The sequence below is a fragment of the Salvelinus fontinalis genome, chromosome 25 (assembly GCF_029448725.1).
Source record: "Salvelinus fontinalis isolate EN_2023a chromosome 25, ASM2944872v1, whole genome shotgun sequence".
Taxonomy (NCBI): Eukaryota; Metazoa; Chordata; class Actinopteri; order Salmoniformes; family Salmonidae; genus Salvelinus; species Salvelinus fontinalis.
Genome location: NC_074689.1, coordinates 33874324 through 33894654, shown reverse-complemented (window position 1 = coordinate 33894654; position 20331 = coordinate 33874324). Strand labels below are relative to the sequence as shown.

The window sequence follows — 20331 nt, the reverse complement described above, 5'->3', positions numbered from 1 at the left end:
TGTTATAATCTCCACCCGGCACAGCCAGAAGAGGACTGGCCACCCCTCATAGCCTGGTTCCTCTCTAGGTTTCTTCCTAGGTTTTGGCCTTTCTACAGAGTTTTTCCTAGCCACCGTGCTTCTACACCTGCATTGCTTGCTGTTTGGGGTTTTAGGCTGGGTTTCTGTACAGCACTTCGAGATATTAGCTGATGTACGAAGGGCTATATAAAATAAACTTGATTGATAATACAGTATTATTATTAGTGGTAGTAGTACTGTATTATTATTATTATTAGTAGTACTGTATTATTATTATTATTATTAGTAGTACTGTATTATTATTATTAGTAGTAGTACTGTATTATTATTATTAGTAGTAGTACTGTATTATTATTAGTAGTAGTAGTACTGTATTATTATTAGTAGTAGTAGTACTGTATTATTATTATTATTATTATTAGTAGTACTGTATTATTATTATTATTAGTAGTAGTACTGTATTATTATTATTAGTAGTAGTAGTACTGTATTATTAGTAGTAGTGGTAGTACTGTATTATTATTAGTAGTAGTAGTAGTACTGTATTATTATTATTAGTAGTAGTACTGTATTATTAGTAGTAGTAGTAGTAGTACTGTATTATTATTAGTAGTAGTAGTACTGTATTATTATTATTAGTAGTAGTACTGTATTATTAGTAGTAGTACTGTATTATTAGTAGTAGTAGTAGTACTGTATTATTATTAGTAGTAGTAGTAGTACTGTATTATTATTATTAGTAGTAGTAGTACTGTATTATTATTAGTAGTAGTAGTACTGTATTATTATTAGTAGTAGTAGTACTGTATTATTAGTAGTAGTAGTACTGTATTATTATTAGTAGTAGTAGTACTGTATTATTATTAGTAGTAGTAGTATCATTAGTAGTTGAGTATTTTTAGAGGACAAAGTTGGGAAAGAACTGAAAAATTGGAGAGGGGGGGGGGGGTTGGGGAGTAAAAAAGTTATCTTGTGGTGTGTGTGTGTAACATCATAGATAAAGTGACTCCTGTCCAGTCACTCTCAGCAGGGATACTGATGATGACTCTATCACTCAGACCTCCCCATGTCCCCGAAACAGAGCTGGCTGGGAGAGGACACACACACACACATTTCAACTGGAACTAATAAGAACAAGGAACTGACTGAACCCCCCCACACTCAGAATACCAAGTGAAACCGAATAAATCCGAGACTCTCAGGGGGACACGCATGCACGGAGCACAGATTGAGGCCAGATGTTTACAATACAGAAACTGAGAAACAAGATCCATTTATAAACCGAACAGAATAATCCTGTTTTTCGTTTGGAATAGAACAATGGAATAATATAAACATTTATTATTGCCACGTAGCTATATGCAATGCCTACAGTGGTTGAATAGAAGGGCAGATGTATAGGCCTATAGAGTTAAGCCTAAATCTCTGTGATCAACAACTGATAGTCTATAGCAGACTGACTTCCTAGCCTAATAATAACTGCGTATCAGTGTTGGTTCAGCTTTAGCCAGAACCGAAATCTTCTCCATGACTCAAGTCATGTTTTTGTTCTTCATCGTGGCCTTGCCTGCTCCTCCCTCTCTTTCCCTCTCCCTCTCTCTTTCTGTGCGGGAGGAAGGGGGGCAGAAGTTATAGTTACTCTCGCCTCCGCTTTTGTTCTGAAACCGGAGCGTAGCAGAGCAGGGCGCGAGGCGGTGGTCGGTATGGCGGGAGGCTCGAGCGGCTTCACATTTCTCGGGGTTCTGCTGCTCGCGGCCATTCTGCTGCAGACCGTGGCCGTTACCGTCACCGTGCTCTACTTCACTAACGTCCTCAACACGGTAAGAACCAGGGAAGAAGGAGGGGTAGTATACAGACACTTACTATTGAAGTATATGAGGTCGCTTGATGTAGCTTGGAATTTGCACTTTTGGGACTATTCCATTGGCCCCATTGTTTCGGACAAACAAAGTTTGTAGGCCAACGTTGAAAGCATTTGAAATGTATTTGACCCAGGTTTGATACGGGCTGTTTGTGCTTATGCAATGTTGTCTTGCGCAGTGCGTATTCAGTTGGAGAAAGTAGGTTTTCTCAAATAAAGCTTTTGCAGGAAAACGTGTTGCCTTGCAAGTTAATTACCTGAATTGTTTGTTTAATGTTAAAAAATGTTTTTTATTGTGTTATTGACTGTACGTTTGTTTATGTGTAACTCTGTTGTTTTTGTGTCGCACTGCTTTGCTTCATTTTGGCCAGGTCGCGGTTGTAAATTAGAACTTGTTCTCAACTGGCCTACCTGGTTAAATAAAGGTGGAAAAATAATAATATTGTAATAAAAATTGCCTATGTGTGCACTGCAGAGAACGCTCAGTGCATTCTGTAAAATAAAGAGTGTTTGTGTGTTGTAGTGCTGTGCTGGGATGCAAGGAAGTTCTGTGTAGAGAACTGCAAAAGGCTGGCTGCAAGAACCAAAACTCAGACTATTGATATGCCAATTTTCCAGCTTGATTGTTTGCTTATTGTTTCAATTTATTTTTTGCAGGGAAAGTTTAGTGCGTTCTCAAGTGCATTGTTCAAGTGCTAGTGAAACTGTAAATGATTGACTTTTTGTTAGGCCTTCTGTGGTATCCTCTCCTGCAGCTGTGCTCTATTTTTATGACATGTTTTATCTTCTCTTTCTCTCTGCATTGTTGGAAATGGACCTGTAAGGAAGCATTTCACTGTTAGTCTACACCCGTTGTCTATGAAGCATGTGACAAATGCAGTTTGATTTGATTGTACTTTAGTAACCTGGATTATTTCCATAATGATTGAGCAACAATGCTGACTCTCCCTCTGCTTCCCTATACTCCCCCCTCTCTCTCCCTCCCCCTAGCACTCCCCCAGCTCTCTTTCCTCTGGCCCTCTCCAGTTCTCTCTGTCTGTCTCTCAGTGATTGTCATCAGTGTTTGTGGATGTTAATCATTCCTAACCTGTATACAGTAGGAAACTGAAACCTAAAATACATATACAGAGGAACTATACTTATAAAGACTTTAGACAGTCACTCCATTTGAACATGGCATTATTAGTTTCATTACAGTGTAAAAGGGAGGCCCTGAAGTAAACTACAGTTTGTTTCTCAACTCCGGTTCCCCAAGTACACCCAACGACAATACACATTGTGTTATGTAGGAGGTGTGTATTATTGAAATGAGATGTCTGTGTGTGTTATTCAGATGAAGGAGACATTTGCAAGGAGCAGTGTGTCTTGTCTGACACGGTCTGACCTCAGAGGGGGGTACGTGCGCTCCCCGACCGAGGGGAGAGGAGACCCCTGCTGGCAGGTCACACAGCAACTACACACCCTCATAGAGAAGGTAACATACACACACACATATCCTCATCGAGTAGGTATCTGCCTCGCACGGGGCCCAGGTCTTCCAGGAGGGCTTCCGAGTGGTGCAGCGGTCTAAGGCACTGCATCTCAGTGCTAGAGGTGTCACTACAGACCCGGGTTCAATTCCAGGCTGTATCACAACCGGACGTGATTGGGAGTCCCATAGGGCGGCGCACAATTGGCCCAGCGTCGTTAGCGTTTGGCCGGGGTAGGCCGTCATTGTAAATAAGAATTTGTTCTTAACTGACTTGCCTAGCTAAATAAAATAAAAAGGACAGAGTTGCTCCCTATGGAATTTACCATTAACCACAGATTTAGGATCAGATTATTCTCCCTTAATCCTAATTTTAAAGGTCCAATGCAACCATTTTTATATCAATATCAAATCATTTCTGGGTAACAAGTAAGTACTGTATGTACTATTACAGAGGTTTTCATAAAAATGGTCAAAAAGAAACAAAAGTAGCTTTTTAACAAAAACTATTTCTCAAGGAAGAATTTTGCTAAAACTGCCTGGGATTGGTCTGCCTGGGAGGGGAAAACTAGCTGTTATTGGCAAAGAGGTTTGGAACTCTCTTTGTTATTGGTCTAATTTACCGCCTAGTAATGTCACCAAGCTAGCCAAAACTCCACCCATGCAAAATATGCTGATTAGAAAGTCCTGTGTACACTGGACAACATGTAAATTGTTGGTCCCGTGTTTCATGAGCTCAAATAAAAAAATCCCAAACAAATTTGTTTACATCCTTATTAGTGAGCATTTCTAATTTTCCAAGAATATCCATCCAGCTCACAGGTGTGGCATATCAAGAAGCTGATTAAACGGCATGATCATTACACAGGTGCACCTTGTGCTGCGGACAATAAAAGGCTACTTTAAAATGTGCAGTTTTGTAACACAACACTAAAGTCTCAAGTTTTGAGGGAGTGTGCAATTGGCATGCTGACTGCAGGAATGTCCAACAGAGCTGTCTTCACAATTTTGTTAGTTTCTCTACCATAAGCTACCTCCAATGTAATAAAGCCCTTTTGTGGGGAAAAACTAATTCTGGTTGGCTGGACCTGGCTCCCCAGTGGTTGGGCCTATACCCTCCCAGGCCCACCCATGGCTGCACCCATGCCCAGTCATGTGAAATCCATAGATTAGGGCCTAATGCATTTATTTAAATTGACTGATTTTCTTACATGAACTGTAACTCAGTAAAATCTTTGAAATTGTCGCATGTTGTGTTTATATTTTTGTTCAGTATAGATTGTATTTTCTACCAGGATCTATCAGGTAATAACACTGATAATTTTTCACACTTTTACAGTGTTAGTTTCATCAGCTGTTGTATAATATGCTACAAAACACAGGAAAAACACAATTTTGACTGCACTGGGCCTTTAACCATTAGGGGGGAAACGCAAAACTGACCTAATATCAGCAACTTCACTCCCCTCAGCAGAGTTTCAGACATACAATGGGGTCTTTATGGTGCAGTCTGGGATGGGATCCGCTGTGGTTTAATCAGCACTGGAATGTACTCACCTGGCCAGAGACACACAGACGCCATACACACACACACAGTTTGTGCAATACTGTTTTGTGCTTTTATTTTAAATGTGTTAAACAAATTTCCTCTATCTTGTCCTTATCTCTCTCTCTTTGTCTCTCTCTGTCTCTCTCCAGTCTCTGTTTCAGCGATATCAGAGGGAGATCTCCTCAGCAGTTAGAGGTGAGATACACTACATGACCAAAAGTAAGTGGTCACCTGCTTGTCAAACATCTCAATTAAAAATTTATGAGGATTAATAAAGGAGTTGGTCCCCCCTTTGCTGCTACAATATAGCCTCCACTCGTCTGTGAAAGCTTTCCACAAAATGTTGGAACATTACTGCGGAGATTTGCTTCCATTCAGCCACAAGAGCATTAGTGAGGTTGGGCTCTGATGTTGGGCGATTAGGCCTGGCTCGCAGTCCGCATTCCAATTCATCCCAAAAGTGTTTGATGGGGTTGAGGTCAGGGCTCTGTGCAGGCCAGTCAAGTTCTTCTACACCGATCTCGACAAACCATTTCTGTATGCACAGGGAAAGGGCCATCCCCAAACTGTTGCCACAAAGTTGGAAGCACAGAATCGTGTAGAATGTCATTGTATGCTGTAGCGTTAAGATTTTCCTTCACTGGAACTAAGAGGTCAACCCCGAACCATGAAAAACAGCCTCCAACTTTACAGTTGGCACTATGCATTAGGGCAGGTAACGTTCTCCTGGCATCCGCCAAACCCAGATTTGTTCTTCAGACTGCCTGATGGTAAAGTGTGATTCAACACTCCAGAGAACGCGGCGAGCTTTACACCACTCCAGTTGACGCTTGGCATTGCGCATGGTGATCTTAGGCTTGTGTGCAGCTGCTCGGCCACGGAAACAAATTTCATGAAGCTCCCAAAGAACAGTTATTGTGCTGACGTTACTTCCAGAGGCAGTTTAGAACCCGTAGTGAGTGTTGCAACCGAGGACAGATGATGTTTATGCATTACGCGCTTCAGCACTCTCCGGTCCTGTGAGCTTGTGGGGCCTACCACTTTACAGCTGAGCTGTTGTTGCTCCTAGACGTTTCCACTTACAATAACAGCACTTACAGTTGACCAGGGAAGCTTTAACAGGGCAGAGATTTGACGAACTGACTTGTTGGAAAGGTGGCATCCTATGACGGTGCACGTTAAAAGTCACTGAGCTCTTCAGTAAGGTCATTATACTGCCAATGTTTATCTATGGAGATTGCATGGCGGTGTGCTCGATTTTATACACCTGTCAGCAACGGGTGTGGCTGAAATAGCTGAATCCACAAATTTTAAGGGGTGTCCTCATACTTTTGTGTATATATAGTGTAAGTACCTGTCTGACCTATATAACTAAGTCATACAACTGGAGCAAAACAGCACCTTGTTCCCTGTGTCTATTTTACAAGTTCTATGCTGTTATCACTGACTGATGATCACACTAACTGATAACAACTAACTGATGTTCTGTCTCTCTCTGTCAGACGAGATGTCCAGGGTGTTGCCCTCACTGGCAATGGAGGACCAGGCTTCTTCTCGCCCCAAAGTTGCCGCCCACGTCACTGGCAGCTTCGCTCCCAAAGCAGCGAGGGAGGGAGGAGGTGAGACATGTTTTAGTTTACACCCTTCAATTACAATAGAGACACTATGTGTGGGTGTGTGTGTATGACCCTTTGAAGACTGATGATGAACGCAGGCTAGACTTTGGGGGCATGTGGCTAACACTTGTGTGTGCTATGTTCTTCAGGTGTGTGTGTGTACACCACAGTGAGGGGAGAGCTTCAAAGTGATTATAAAAACTCAGAAAAACGTCCTCTCACGTCCTCTCACTGTCAACTGCGTTTATTTTCAGCAAACTTAACGTGTAAATATTTGTATGAACAGAAGATTCAACAACTGAGACAAACTGAACAAGTTCCACAGACGTGACTAACAGAAATGGAATAATGTGTCCCTGAACAAAGGGGGGTCAAAATCAAAGTAACAGTCAGTATCTGGTGTGGCCACCATTACTGCAGTGCATCTCCTCCTCATGGACTGCACCAGATTTGCCAGTTCTTGCTGTGAGATGTTACCCCACTCTTCCACCAAGGCACCTGCAAGTTCCCGTACATTTCTGGGGGGAATGGCCCTCACCCTCTGATCCAACACGTCCCAGACGTGCTCAATGGGATTGAGATCCGGGCACTTCGCTGGGCATGGCAGAACACTGACATTCCTGTCTTGCAGGAAATCACGCACAGAACGAGCAGTGTTGGCATTGTCATGCTGGAGGGTCATGTCAGAATGAGCCTGCAGGAAGGGTACCACATGAGAGAGGAGGATGTATTCCCTGTAACGCACAGCGTTGAGATTGCCTGCATTGACATCAAGCTCAGTCCGATGATGCTGTGACACACCGCCCCAGACCATGACGGACCCTCCACCTCCAAATCAATCCCATTCCAGAGTACAGGCCTCGGTGTAACACTCATTCCTTTCACGATAAACGCGAATCCGACCATTTGGTGAAACAAAACCAGTGAAGAGCACTTTTTGCCAGTCCTGTCTGGTCCAGCAATGGTGGGTTTGTGCCCATAGGCGACGTTGTTGCCGGTGATGTCTGGTGAGGACCTGCCTTACAACAGGCCTACAAGCCAGTCCAGCCTCTCTCAGCCTATTGCGGACAGTCTGAGCACTGATGGAGGGATTGTGTGTTCCTGGTGTAACTCGGGCAGTTGTTGTTGCCATCCTGTACCTGTCCCGCAGGTGTGATGTTCGGATGTACCGATCCTGTGCAGGTGTTGTTACACGTGGTCTGTCACTGCGAGGACGATCAGCTGTCCGTCCTGTCTCCCTGTAGCGCTGTCGTAGGCGTCTCACAGTACGGACATTGCAATTTATTTCCCTGGCCACATCTGCAGTCCTCATGCCTCCTTGCAGCATGCCTAAGGCACGTTCACGCAGATGAGCAGGGACCCTGGGCATTTTTCTTTTGGTGTTTTTCAGAGTCAGTAGAAAGGCCTCTTTAGTGTCCTAAGTTTGTTTTCATAACTGTGACCTTAATTGCCTACTGTCTGTAAGCTGTTAGTGTCTTAACAACCGTTCCACAGGCGCAATTTCATTAATTATTTATGGTTCATTGACAAAGCATGGGAAACAGTGTTAAAACCCTTTACAATGAAAATCTGTGAAGTTATTTGGATTTTTTCGAATTATCTTTGAAAGACAGGGTTCTGAAAAAGGGTTGTTTCTTTTTTTGCTGAGTTTATATCACTACAGTAACTGGTAATACACTGCTCAAAAAAATAAAGGGAACACTTAAACAACACAATGTAACTCCAAGTCAATCACACTTCTGTGAAATCAAACTGTCCGCTTAGGAAGCAACACTGATTGACAATAAATTTCACATGCTGTTGTGCAAATGGAATAGACAACAGGTGGAAATTATAGGCAATTAGCAAGACACCCCCAATAAAGGAGTGGTTTTGCAGGTGGTGACCACAGACCACTTCTCAGTTCCTATGCTTCCTGGCTGATGTTTTGGTCACTTTTGAATGCTGGCGGTGCTTTCACTCTAGTGGTAGCATGAGACGGAGTCTACAACCCACACAAGTGGCTCAGGTAGTGCAGCTCATCCACGATGGCACATCAATGCGAGCTGTGGCAAGAAGGTTTGCTGTGTCTGTCAGCGTAGTGTCCAGAGCATGGAGGCGCTACCAGGAGACAGGCCAGTACATCAGGAGACGTGGAGGAGGCCGTAGGAGGGCAACAAACCAGCAGCAGGACCGCTACCTCCGCCTTTGTGCAAGCAGGATCAGGAGGAGCACTGCCAGAGCCCTGCAAAATGACCTCTAGCAGGCCACAAATGTGCATGTGTCTGCTCAAACGGTCAGAAACAGACTCCATGAGGGTGGTGTGAGGGCCCTACGTCCACAGGTGGGGGTTGTGCTTACAGCCCAACACCGTGCAGGACGTTTGGCATTTGCCAGAGAACACCAAGATTGGCAAATTCGCCAATGGCGCCCTGTGGTCTTCACAGATGAAAGCAGGTTAACACTGAGCACGTGACAGACGTGACAGAGTCTGGAAACGCCGTGGAGAACGTTCTGCTGCCTGCAACATCCTCCAGCATGACCGGTTTGGTGGTGGGTCAGTCATGGTGTGGGGTGGCATTTCTTTGGGGGGCCGCACAGCCCTCCATGTGCTCGCCAGAGGTAGCCTGACTGCCATTAGGTACCGAGATGAGATCCTCAGACCCCTTGTGAGACCATATGCTGCTGCGGTTGGCCCTGGGTTCCTCCTAATGCAAGACAATGCTAGACCTCATGTGGCTGGAGTGTGTCAGCAGTTCCTGCAAGAGGAAGGCATTGATGCTATGGACTGGCCCGCCCGTTCTCCAGACCTGAATCCAATTGAGCACATCTGGGACATCATGTCTCGCTCCATCCACCAAAGCCACGTTGCACCACAGACTGTCCAGGAGTTGGCGGATGCTTTAGTCAAGGTCTGGGAGGAGATCCCTCAGGAGACCATCCGCCACCTCATCAGGAGCATGCCCAGGCGTTGTAGGGAGGTCATACAGGCACGTGGAGGCCACACACACTACTGAGCCTCATTTTGACTTGTTTTAAGGACATTACATCAAAGTTGGATCAGCCGGTAGTGTGGTTTTCCACTTTAATTTTGAGTGTGACTCCAAATCCAGACCTCCATGGGTTGATAAATTTGATTTCCATTGATCATTTTTGTGTGATTTTGTTGTCAGCACATTCAACTATGTAAAGAAAAAAGTATTTAATAAGAATATTTCATTCATTCAGATCTAGGATGTCTTATTTTAGTGTTCCCTTTATTTTTTGAGCAGTGTATATGCAGTATATCTGTCCCATGTGAGCTCTATGGCATCTTAGAGCAGCACACTTTCCATAATACAGTAGGTATTTAGGGGATTGAGGCAACATATGTCTGCAGACTGTTCAATTCTTAACCTATTCTATTCTGTCTTAAGACCCAGCCCTGTCTACTGTAGGCAAGAGGGTTTATTGTCTTCTCAGGAAATCAGCCTTCTCTGTGTTGCTCTTGACACCACCATTCTGTCACACACGTCTGTGAAGCAGAGGTTCTGTTGTGATAACATCCTGTAGCTCTATCTGATTAGATGTTAACTTTACAGTAATGCTATTGGTTAACAACTCAGCTTTTGAATCCAAACAATCAGATGTTTATAAAGGAGTCTCAGATTCATTGACTCTTTCTCTTTGTTCCTGATCTGCTCTGGTGAGATACTCTCACGCTTTCTTTCTCCACCCCAGGGACTCTTGGGGCATGGCCTTTCAGGCTATGACTTCTCTCTCTTTCCATGGATTCTTTGTATCCCTCTCTCTGATCATTCCCAGATTAATAATGCCTTGTAACTTAAGTTTATGCCTTATGTGAATTCATTAATTACAAAGTTATGAAATATCTGCCTTTGATAATATCAACTCTCAAACCTTTCTTGATAAACAATTTATGTAACTCAACAATAGTCCTGTTTACCCATTGCTAAATCATCTTTATGGAGTCAGATAAATATTTTAATACTTTGATCATATTAATTGCATAGTCTTATTATGGATCGCATGTGAGGTATGCATATATATTTATATATCAAATATTACTTCACTACAGCTGTTCTATATTATTCTTAACTGATTCTATTCTGTCTTAAGACCCAGCCCTGTCTAAGTCCTGACCCTTGACCCTGCCTACTAACGCCTGTCTCCTTCCTAACTGGCCACAGGTTCTCCCGCGCGGCGTGTGCAGGGGCAGAAGATCTCGTGGTGGGAGGGGCATAAAGGGCTGGCATTCCTTCAGGACGTTCGATTGATTGATGGGGAGCTGGTGGTGCCTTGCCCAGGACTCTACTATATCTATGCCCAGACCTACTTCAGACACACCCACCCTGGGGGAGAGGAGGGGGAGGAGGACGTGGAAGAGGAGAGGGAGCAGAGGGGGAGGCCCATGTTGCAGTATGTTTATAAGAAAGTGAGTTCACAGGGCCAGGGTCATGTTCAGGGGGCTTGTAGACATGAAACAAGAAAATGGTTTGAAATGAAGGTGCCATCTGAACTTGTTCTATAAGTTTTTCCAGTTTCAACAGTTATATCTTAATGTATAGTGGTGGTGCTGTATGCCCCCTCTTCCAGGTGTCTTCATATCCGGTACCCATCCTGCTGATGAAGACCAGCCGTACCTCCTGCTGGTCCCGGGACTCCCAGTTCTCTCTGCACTCCGCCCACCAGGGAGGGCTGTTCCCATTGGCCACCGGGGACCGCCTCCTCGTCACCGTTAGCAACGCCTCTGCCATCGACATGGATGAGAGGAGCAGCTTTTTCGGGGCTGTCCTGGTCAGCTAGTGGTCAGGAGTTAGTCTATATGGTGGCTTGGGGCTAACGGACACCAGCATTCTCACTGTTTGGGAGCCATATGTGTGTGTGTACTGACAGACAGATCCTTCTGAGAGCTGTGTGTTTGTATGCATGCATGGGTGTGTGTGTGGGTGTACAGATGTACAAAGCTTTAAGCTCTGTGACTGCTAGGCTGAACATGCGAGAAGGCGTGAGCAGAGCTGGTGTGGTTATCCTATTATCTTCCACCCTGGTGCCGATGGCCTAGCCTTCCCTCATGGCTCATCCAATTAGCTGTGTCCGAAGCCAGCAGGCCTGTGCTGATTAGATGAAAAGCAGATGAGTGGTGTGAGGTCGTGGGCCAATGTCTGCTTTAGAACTTCAGGACAACTGACCGACAATGAATCAGTGAGGGGATGATTGTGGATAAATGTCTTACTGCTCTTTTCATATTAAAAGGATGAGTGTCTCTTTTTCCTGTTTTTTTTACTCTCAGAGATGGGTTTTAATGTAAAATTTGAATGTAGGGTGTTTTTGTGTTGTGAGTCTGTGTTATAACTGTAAATACATTGAATGTACGTTGCTTGATTGTAGACTTTTACATTCTTAACACAACCCCAAGCTCTCACCTGAGCAAAATTGCCTGCAACCACATGTTCAATTCAGCACTTTTTCACTTTTGTTTCAGTTTAAATGTTTCAGGCCATGACCCAGGAGGCCCTACTGTAGCCCAGGCCCACCGTCGCTATTGGAACCAGTGCTAGGACATGGGTAATGTTGAGGACTTTACAAAAATATTTCTTGATTCTCCCACCGACAGACAGAAGGTGGACTGATATAGATGTATCTGTAGATACAAACAGACAAGTATGCAGTGAGACAGAGGGAGAGGGGTCTGGACAGGGTTGTCAGTTTAGCCGCTTCAATAGAGAATTATCTGCAGATGTTTTGGGGGAAGAATTGTTTTCACAGCCCATACAATCATGACTCCAGATAGTGTTTGTGTGGGCTGTGGAGGTGACGGTTACCATGGAGACTCACACTAAATCTTTCATCAATATGAATCAGACTCATGCACGAGTCCAACTGCTCTCATGTTCATGTAGAATTAGCCTGGTTGCTGTCTCTTTTCAGCTATTTCATTCCACTTCTTGTACTCTGTGTAATTTGCCAAAGAGGGGCATACTCTTTTGGTAAATGACATGTGTGGCAAGTAGTGGAATGCTAGCTAACACAACTAGTAGTCTGACCAATGTAGAACGGAATCTGTCTAAGTATGTGTGTACAATAAAGACACTGTCCAAATGAAAAGGATGCACTCTAATCATTTCTCAACACGAGTAGGCTACCATAGCTGCTTTGGCGGCAGGTAGTCTAGCGTTGGGCCAGAATCCCAGAGCCAACTAGGACAGAAAAATCTGTCAACATGCCCTTGAGCAAGATACTTAATCCTAATTGCTTCTGGAAATTGCTCTGGAAAAGAATGTCTGCTAAATGGTGGAAAGATGTTTGTTTTTTGTTGAAAATCTGGTACTGTATAGTATTAGGCTACCATAGCTGTATAGTAGTCACAGTTGAAAGCATCCAGAGGGTAGTCTTTCAGTACCAGTCTAGCACAACAAAACAGCTGGGTCAAGGCTGTCTGTTATGGGTGAACATTACATCATGTACCTCCTGGTAACAAGCTTACGAGCTTCTGCTGCCACCATGTGGGTTGTGCATGTAGTGTCTATCACTAAACATAGCAAACTAGTGTTGATACTGAAGACTGCAGCTGACTCAACAGAACCAGAGGGTTATACCAAAAATATTTATGGCGCGTTCACATGCTAGTCGGGAACTTGGAAACTGAAATGTCCAACTTGCTACCTGGTTGTAGATATAGTTGAAAACTTAATTACCGACATGCTTAATATTCTGTGACTATCAACAGTGGACTAATGAAACAATTTCCTTTAAGTAATTTGTACAAAGTGAATTGTGATTATCTTATTGGACTTGAAATAGTCTGATATGATTTCAGTTTGAGTGTGGAAAAGAGAGACACAACTTAGGTTTTGATTTTCTTTTTTGTGGAAATATGTTACACTTATATTACAGGTTTTTAAATGCCCAGAGGGAAAATGAAACCAAAGGACAGTTGGAGACAGCAGAAACTAGCACTAACAGGACAGCGACATAATTTAGACAGAACTGCCCACACTGGATCTGATAGGCTGGCAGCTGGAGTGGGTGTGGCCAACTGCTACCTAGGTTAGGTGACCTCCAATAAATACTGCAAATGTTTGTTGTTAATGTAACTTATAAAATATATCATAAAATGTCCTTTTAAATGGAATTTGATAAGTTCTGTGTACAAAAACAAAAAGTTCATAAATTACAGCCAGTCTATGGATGTCTGTCTGTGTCTGAGTCCTGCAAACCCAGGGCCAGCCTCAAACAACACCATATTACCCATCTAGTGGACTGAGGCCCTGACCAATAATAGTGCACTATCTAGGGAATAGGATGCCATTTGGGACACTCACTTTTCACTGAACCACCCCTCCCTCTGACAAACAGTGCGACAAGTCCATCTCAGGCCGAAACGTCATGCCCTACACATCACTGATAGTACAAAACAAAACTTCTAACCCTCACAAAATGAAATCTCTGAACATACAGTAACGATATCCCTCTTCCTCCATCATCAGTACGTAAGACCAAAAGCACGTTCCGGGCGCTGGCTGGACAGTGTGCATGTGTCTCTTAGTCACACATCCTCTCCCGCCCGTCACAGTAGCTGCCTTATTCTTAACCCCGCCCCTCCAGGTCCGCCTTCACAGCCCATTGGTCAATAATGTCTGAGGAGGACATGTCTTCAACAGTCGAACCTCATGTCCAGCGAATCATCAAACCCCCTGTCCTCATGTCCCGCCCCCACACTGGACAGGAAGGACACCCCCGTCACCCCAGACGCTCCTGTTGCCGTGGTGATGAGCTGGTTGCCATGTGGGGTGTTGCTGGTTGCCGGGCTGCGCAGGGCTGCAGCGGTGATGGAGGTGAGGTTGATGCCGAGTGTGAGCCGCGTCTGTTCTAGAGCCTTCTCTGGAACCGCAAACGCCTCCAGCTTCTTCTCCCCATTTGCCATGTAGGAGTTCTGGCAGCCGCGGCAGATACAGTCCAGGCATGCCTTGGAGGAGAAATATTCATATTATAATTTACAATCAGTGAACTACATGTGGACAGGGGAACAATGTCATTTCAGACCAAGCCATAGTAAATCTTTAGTAACTCACCTTGCGGTTGGAGTAGCAGGGGCAGCGCTGCCCTCTGCAGGTGAGAACAGAGGGGTTCTGAGTGGCTCTCCCACACTTACAGCCCTTCTTCTCCACCGGCTTCTTGTATAGGGGCTTGGAGGGGCTGGGTGGGTGGGTGAGAGGGTGAGCATGGCCGTGGGGGTGGGGTGGAAGGCGGTCACGGGGCTGGGCGCGGGGCTTGGGGACTCCCTGCCTGGCCTTGGAGTAGGCCTTCTTAGGGCCCCCGTGGTGCTCCAGGCTCTTCTTCAGGCCCTTGGATGACACCAGCATTGTCTTTCCCAACTTTGGAGGCCCTCCGTTGGGCACGGGTGCCAGGTGAGGCGGGTTGATGGCGGAGTGAAGTTTGGGCTCCCGTTTGACAGTGGCGGATGGGTTGGGGAGGTGAGAGGCGTTGGTGGTGCTCAGGGGTGAGCCTCTGAGGATGCTGGCGATGGGGAGGGGCTGCACCTTCTCACTGTCGCTCTCAGAGCGTGAACGCTTGCGGTGGCAGCGAGGGGGTAGGCGGGAGAGAACAGGGATGGGCTGGGGGAGAGGCAGAGGAAGTCTAGGGATGTTCTCTGGGGGGAGGGAGGGGGTGAGGCAAGGGGAGTCACGGGTAGGATGGCAGTATGATCCGTTGTGGGGGGGAACAGAGGGAAAGGCTGGCTGCGGGTCAGGCGGTTCAGGTTCGGGTTCCAGGGTCCTAAGAACCTCCTCCACGCTCAACAACAATGTATCTCCACCATGTTTATTAAGCTCCTCCCCAAATGTGCTGATGTCACAAAGTCCCACCTCCCCACTACCTAACATGCCAACACACACAGGTAGCTCCTCCCCCAAGCTCTCCTGCTTCAGAACACCTCCCCCTGTAGCTAAGGTAACAGGTGGTGGCACATCTTGATTGGTCAGGCCGTTACAGTCATGCAGCCCATTAACCCCGCCCACAGGGCTAAGGCCCTCCTCCTGGCTCTCCTCTTCAGCCAGAGCCTCATCAGGTCTGAGGCCAGACGTTGAGGGGGCCGTCGGGGGAGACTGGCTCGCAGTGTCCTCCCATTCCTGCCCGCTTTCGGCCAATGAAAGGCCCTCATTAAGAATGGCGAGGAGGTCGGGCGAATCGCTGGCTGCACTGGCGATGTGAGGGGCGAGAGGTGATTGGGCGATGTAGAGGCAGAGTTTCCTGTAGCAGTGAACCAATAAGGAGAGCTGCCTGTTCTCCTGGAAGCGGGAGTAGTCTTTACACCAGGAACAGGACGGCTTGAGCAGCATCCTCTGGCCCTTACAGCCCCGACACACATAGTGCTGGCACTGGGAGTTAGTGGGCGCTATGGGGTCCTGCAGCAGGTTACCTGGACAGAGACGGAGAATAATTAGATGTAATTTACGGCAAGACAACATTGACTTATCCTTTATTCAACTGGGTAAGAACCATTGAGGGAAATCACTCCAGCGGCAGCATTATAACCGTCCATACAACATCACAACTCAAACCATAAACAGGAGCCATAATTATTCATAACAAGTCAATGATATGAAGCTTAGCAGTGGACTGATATGAGTATTGAGGTGGGCTATATTTAAAAGTGGTTAATTAAATTGCTGTTCAGCTCTGAATATTCAACTCTAATGCAATGAGCACAACACCAAAGCAACAGCATATTAATTAAGTGTAATGACTTTAAATCATAAAGGTTTAAATGAACCCCTTTGCCATCTTAATAGACTGAAAAAAAATATAAACGAAACATGAAACAATGTCAAAGATTTTACTGAGTCACAGTTCATATAAGGAAATCAGTCAATTGAAACAAATCAGGCTCTAATCTATGGATTTCTTTGGATTCCACATAAGTGGGCTGAGGTGCAGCCATGTTTGGGCCTTGGAGGGCATAGGCCCACCCACTTGGCAGCCAGGTCCAACCACTTGGGAGCCAGGCCCAGCCAATCAGAATGAGTTTTTCTCCACAAAAGTGCTTTATTAGACATAAATACTCCTCATCTGTGGCATTGTGTTGTGTGACAAAACTGCACATTTTAAAGTAGCCTTTTATTGTACCCAGCACAAGGTGAACCTGTGCAATGATCATGCTGTTTAATCAGCTTCTTAATATGCCACACCTGTCAGGTGGATGGAATATCTTGGCAAAGGATAAATGCTCACTAACAAGGACGAAAACAAATGTGTGCATAATATTTGAGAGAAATACGTTTTTTGTGCATATGGAACATTTCAGGGATTTTTTTTTCAGCCCATGAAACATGGGACCAACACTTTACATGTGCTTATATATTTTTGTTCTGTGTAGTTTAACATGGTTCAAGTTAGTAAGTGTAGAGGGTTCCTATTCTGTATGCTTATTTCAACCATTTATAAAAGGTAAAATTAAGAGGCAGCTCAAGACTGACTGCCTCTGCAAGGCTTGATGACAGCTGTGCTTTGAGAGCAGCTTCCTTAGCTACGCCGGTTGTTAGGGACGGCAGCTGAGAGAGGGGGCTTGCGGGAGGGAGGGATGAAGGGAGTTCCATTTATAAAGGACAACAAACATGCCTTAGATACAGGACAGAATAGGATGCATCCTCTACTCGTCACACACACAAAATTCATTAATATACTCTAAATTGAAAAAGTATCATGAAAGTGTGCGACAAAAAGTTTAAACAAGACTGCAGTTTTATGGCACCAAAAATCAAATGTACAGGTATCTGACAAAATAAAGGAAACACTTGAGTAAATGAGAGCTACAAAGTATATTGAAAGCAGGTGCTTCCACACAGGTGTGGTTCCTGGGTTAATGTAAATGATAACTTGTTCTCAACTGGCCTACCTGGTTAAATAAAAAATAAAATAATAATAAATTCGACAATTAACATACTATCATGCATAGGGTAATGTATAAAAATGCCAGGATGCCATTATTTTGTCTACCCACAGGGCACAAGTGGTCACTGAATGGTTTGATGTAAACCATATAACATCTCAACCCAATTGAACACTTACGGGATATTAAGGAGCAGCGCCTTAGTGTTTCCACCACTATCAACAAGACACGAAACTATGGAATTTCTCGTGGAAGAGGGTGTTGCATCCTTCCAATAGAGTTCAAGATGCCACTTTATATAATGTTTACATACCCTATATTACTCATCTCATATGTATATACTGTACTCTATACCATCTTGCCTATGCCGTTCGTCCATCGCTCATCCATATATTTATACGTACATATTCTTATTCATTCCTTTACACTTGTGTGTATAAGGTAGATGTTGTGAAATTGTTAGATTACTTGTTAGATATTACTGCATGGTCGGAACTAGAAGCACAAGCATTTCGCTACACTCGCATTAATATCTGCTAAGCACGTATGTGACCAATAAAATTTGATTTGAAGATACTTGTAGAATATATTACCACGGTGCATATATTCATCGGCCCAACGCCCTATTAAGACACTGTTGGCGTTTGCTTTATTTTGGCAGTTACCCGAGTCGCTGCCTACACACAACAAAATACGTATTCTACTATGCACCTGTCAAAGTAAACATTGCGTGTGAGAACTGGAGTAACAGGGGAAAACATCACCCCATTGAATGAACATCATACTCATTAATAATTTGTAACAGTGACGGGGAAGGCTATATCTATGCTTAGGCAACCGTTCCAAATAATACAAAAAGGAGAAAACACACAGCACTAGTATTCTTTACCGCGCATCTGCTACGCACTGGGGGGTTAATCTAGAGATGAATTGTTAAAGACTGCGCACACACGATGGCTGCTTAATGAATGTATATATTTTTTTGTTGGGGGGGGCACACTCCTCTTCTGCCTACATGCACCTGTCTAAAAGTGATTTAGTTACATATGGAGGTGGAGAAGGGAGGTTAGCTAGCTATGATGAATGCGGAAATGTAACTAACCAGTGCAATAGCTAACTTGTTAACTAACTCATGCAAACAGGTCAAATTAGCCACCCTGGATCAGTGTGTATAGCTATGAGATACATTTTATTGGATCATAGTGAAATGTGCAGTAGTTAGCTTGCGAAGCTAGACAGCTCTACGCCATCCGCTAAATAGTTGCTCCGACATTCAATAGAAATGGGGGTGTGTCATGGCGGGGAGAGCTAGGCTAGTTAGCTATTGCAGCTAACTGGATATCTACAGGGGAACCGAGGCTGTTAAAATAATAATACCAGTGCACCTACCACACACGAGGCAGGACAGCGACTGGCGGAAGAACGGGAGCAGCTTGTAGAGCTCCGCCAGGGCCCGTGGGTCGCGAGGGTCGCACTGCAGCACCGAACGACACGCGGACACGTACAGTGTGGTCGCATTCACCGGGTTCATCTCAACAGCCAAGAGACAGAAACATCCAGTCCGAGAAAAAAGCAAAACAAACGCACAGGTCCGACCTCAACGAAAGTCCCGTGGCTCCCGTTAAGCGGGGATGGGGCTCGCGACTCTCTTTTTGTCCGTTTTATTATTGGCCAAAGGAGGGGGGGAGCAGGCGAGCTGTGTCGAGGGCATAGATGGGTGATGTAGTTAGCTGCTAACTTAGTTTAGCTTGACACCAGCACTATTTTGGCTAAGATATATGATATGCACCAAATAGGCAAATTGATGTGTGATGCAGCAAATCACAACTACAAAACACACACACATGAAGTATATGATCTGGTAGTACGGGTTGAACATTACATTACTGTGTTCATAATCACAACCAATCCATCTTTCAGACTATCGCTTTCCCCTTTTCCACGGCACAAAATATGCCCAAATGATCATCATGGCACAAAAAGAAAACTGTAAATCCCATTAATAGCATAGCTAGCTATATAAAAATAAATCTGGAGCAAAAATGTATTCAAAATTGAATTCATTCATCAAAGTCCGTTCACATGTCTTCCACGAAATCCGTGGTGCGAGCAGAACTCGCTGGTTATTCGACAACAATACAGTCACTGGTGTGGTCGGTGGCGCTCTTTCTCCTTCTCCGGCCTCCAATTATACACTGCTAGACACCTTCGTACCAAATTCAAAAATAGCTGCTTTGTTAATGTTAATAGTTAGAACTTATTCGTTCATTCTCCCTCCTTCCACCATCCTTATTCGCAGTTTTATTATTCGCATTCTTAGCTAAAGTTGGCTCCTCTCCTTTTGGCCTGCATATTCGGGGCACATAGGCAGGGATAGCTAATGTGAGCGAGCAACACAGATTCTGTTGTTGTCTGTGGTTCATGGCGGCTACGCCGCGAAAACAAAACAGGCCGCCTTGGCTCCTGCTAGCGCACTGAGCTAAAGGTAAAGCCAGTTAGCGCAGGATAGCTAATAAGAGGGGGTATACTGGAAGAGGTAGCGGAGATGGAAAGATAGTGTGGAAACCTTTGTTGAAGTAAAATAAGCGCCCGTGAGAGCACCGGAGTATATTTACGCCAGCCGCGCCAGTTTGGAGCGGCGGCATCAGGAACAAAAATAGGCCGCTTTTCCTCTTTTTGGAGTTAGTCCCTCGTTTTTTACCACCTCTCCGGTTGGGTATGAGCAGAAAAGCAGTCGGTGTTACGAAGTCCTCTGTCGGCGTTCGAAGAACACTCCGGTGTATTATTGGAGTAGCTAATATTGGAATAGGTTTGTGTAGCCTGCTGCTATCGCTAGCCGCGGAGGTTCTTCTCCCCTCCCTTTTCCTCCCCCGTCCGTAGGCAATCAAACAGGGGGCGCTGTTGCTCACATCTCGCGAGAATACAATTCAAACTGGTTCCCTTGGT

General features: G+C 44.9%; 2 protein-coding genes across 3 annotated transcripts; one reads left to right on the top strand and one right to left on the bottom strand.

The window, feature by feature from the left end:
* Nucleotides 1-1482: 1482 nt before the first annotated feature.
* Nucleotides 1483-11760, top strand: LOC129823210 (tumor necrosis factor ligand superfamily member 10-like). 2 transcript variants are annotated; one of them, XM_055882065.1, is made up of 6 exons: nucleotides 1483-1841; nucleotides 3216-3356; nucleotides 5049-5094; nucleotides 6402-6518; nucleotides 10685-10929; nucleotides 11091-11760. In XM_055882065.1, exons 1-6 carry the CDS (start codon nucleotides 1725-1727, stop codon nucleotides 11298-11300), a joined length of 876 nt encoding a protein of 291 aa, XP_055738040.1. In that variant the 5' UTR covers nucleotides 1483-1724; the 3' UTR covers nucleotides 11301-11760. The 2 variants fall into 2 exon arrangements, with proteins under 2 accessions (XP_055738040.1, XP_055738039.1); XM_055882064.1 differs by having other exon boundaries at nucleotides 5049-5118.
* Nucleotides 11761-13341: 1581 nt separating this feature from the next.
* On the bottom strand, nucleotides 13342-20288 carry LOC129823209 (E3 ubiquitin-protein ligase MSL2-like). The gene is made up of 3 exons (XM_055882061.1): nucleotides 18775-20288; nucleotides 14570-15915; nucleotides 13342-14463 (listed from the first exon to the last, which is right to left on the bottom strand). The coding sequence occupies exons 1-3, from the start codon at nucleotides 18914-18916 to the stop codon at nucleotides 14152-14154; spliced, it is 1800 nt and encodes a 599-aa protein (XP_055738036.1). The 5' UTR covers nucleotides 18917-20288; the 3' UTR covers nucleotides 13342-14151.
* Between the last annotated feature and the right edge of the window lie 43 nt (nucleotides 20289-20331).

Coding starts and splice junctions, on each gene's coding strand:
- LOC129823210 (XM_055882064.1), top strand. CDS start 1,725: ATGGCGGGAGGCTCGAGCGGCTTCACATTTCTCGGGGTTCTGCTGCTC. Junction 1,842..3,215: donor TCACTAACGTCCTCAACACG/GTAAGAACCAGG, acceptor TGTGTTATTCAG/ATGAAGGAGACATTTGCAAG. Junction 3,357..5,048: donor TACACACCCTCATAGAGAAG/GTAACATACACA, acceptor GTCTCTCTCCAG/TCTCTGTTTCAGCGATATCA.
- LOC129823209 (XM_055882061.1), bottom strand. CDS start 18,916: ATGAACCCGGTGAATGCGACCACACTGTACGTGTCCGCGTGTCGTTCG. Junction 15,916..18,774: donor GCTGTCCTGCCTCGTGTGTG/GTAGGTGCACTG, acceptor GTCTCTGTCCAG/GTAACCTGCTGCAGGACCCC. Junction 14,464..14,569: donor CCTGCTACTCCAACCGCAAG/GTGAGTTACTAA, acceptor TTCTCCTCCAAG/GCATGCCTGGACTGTATCTG.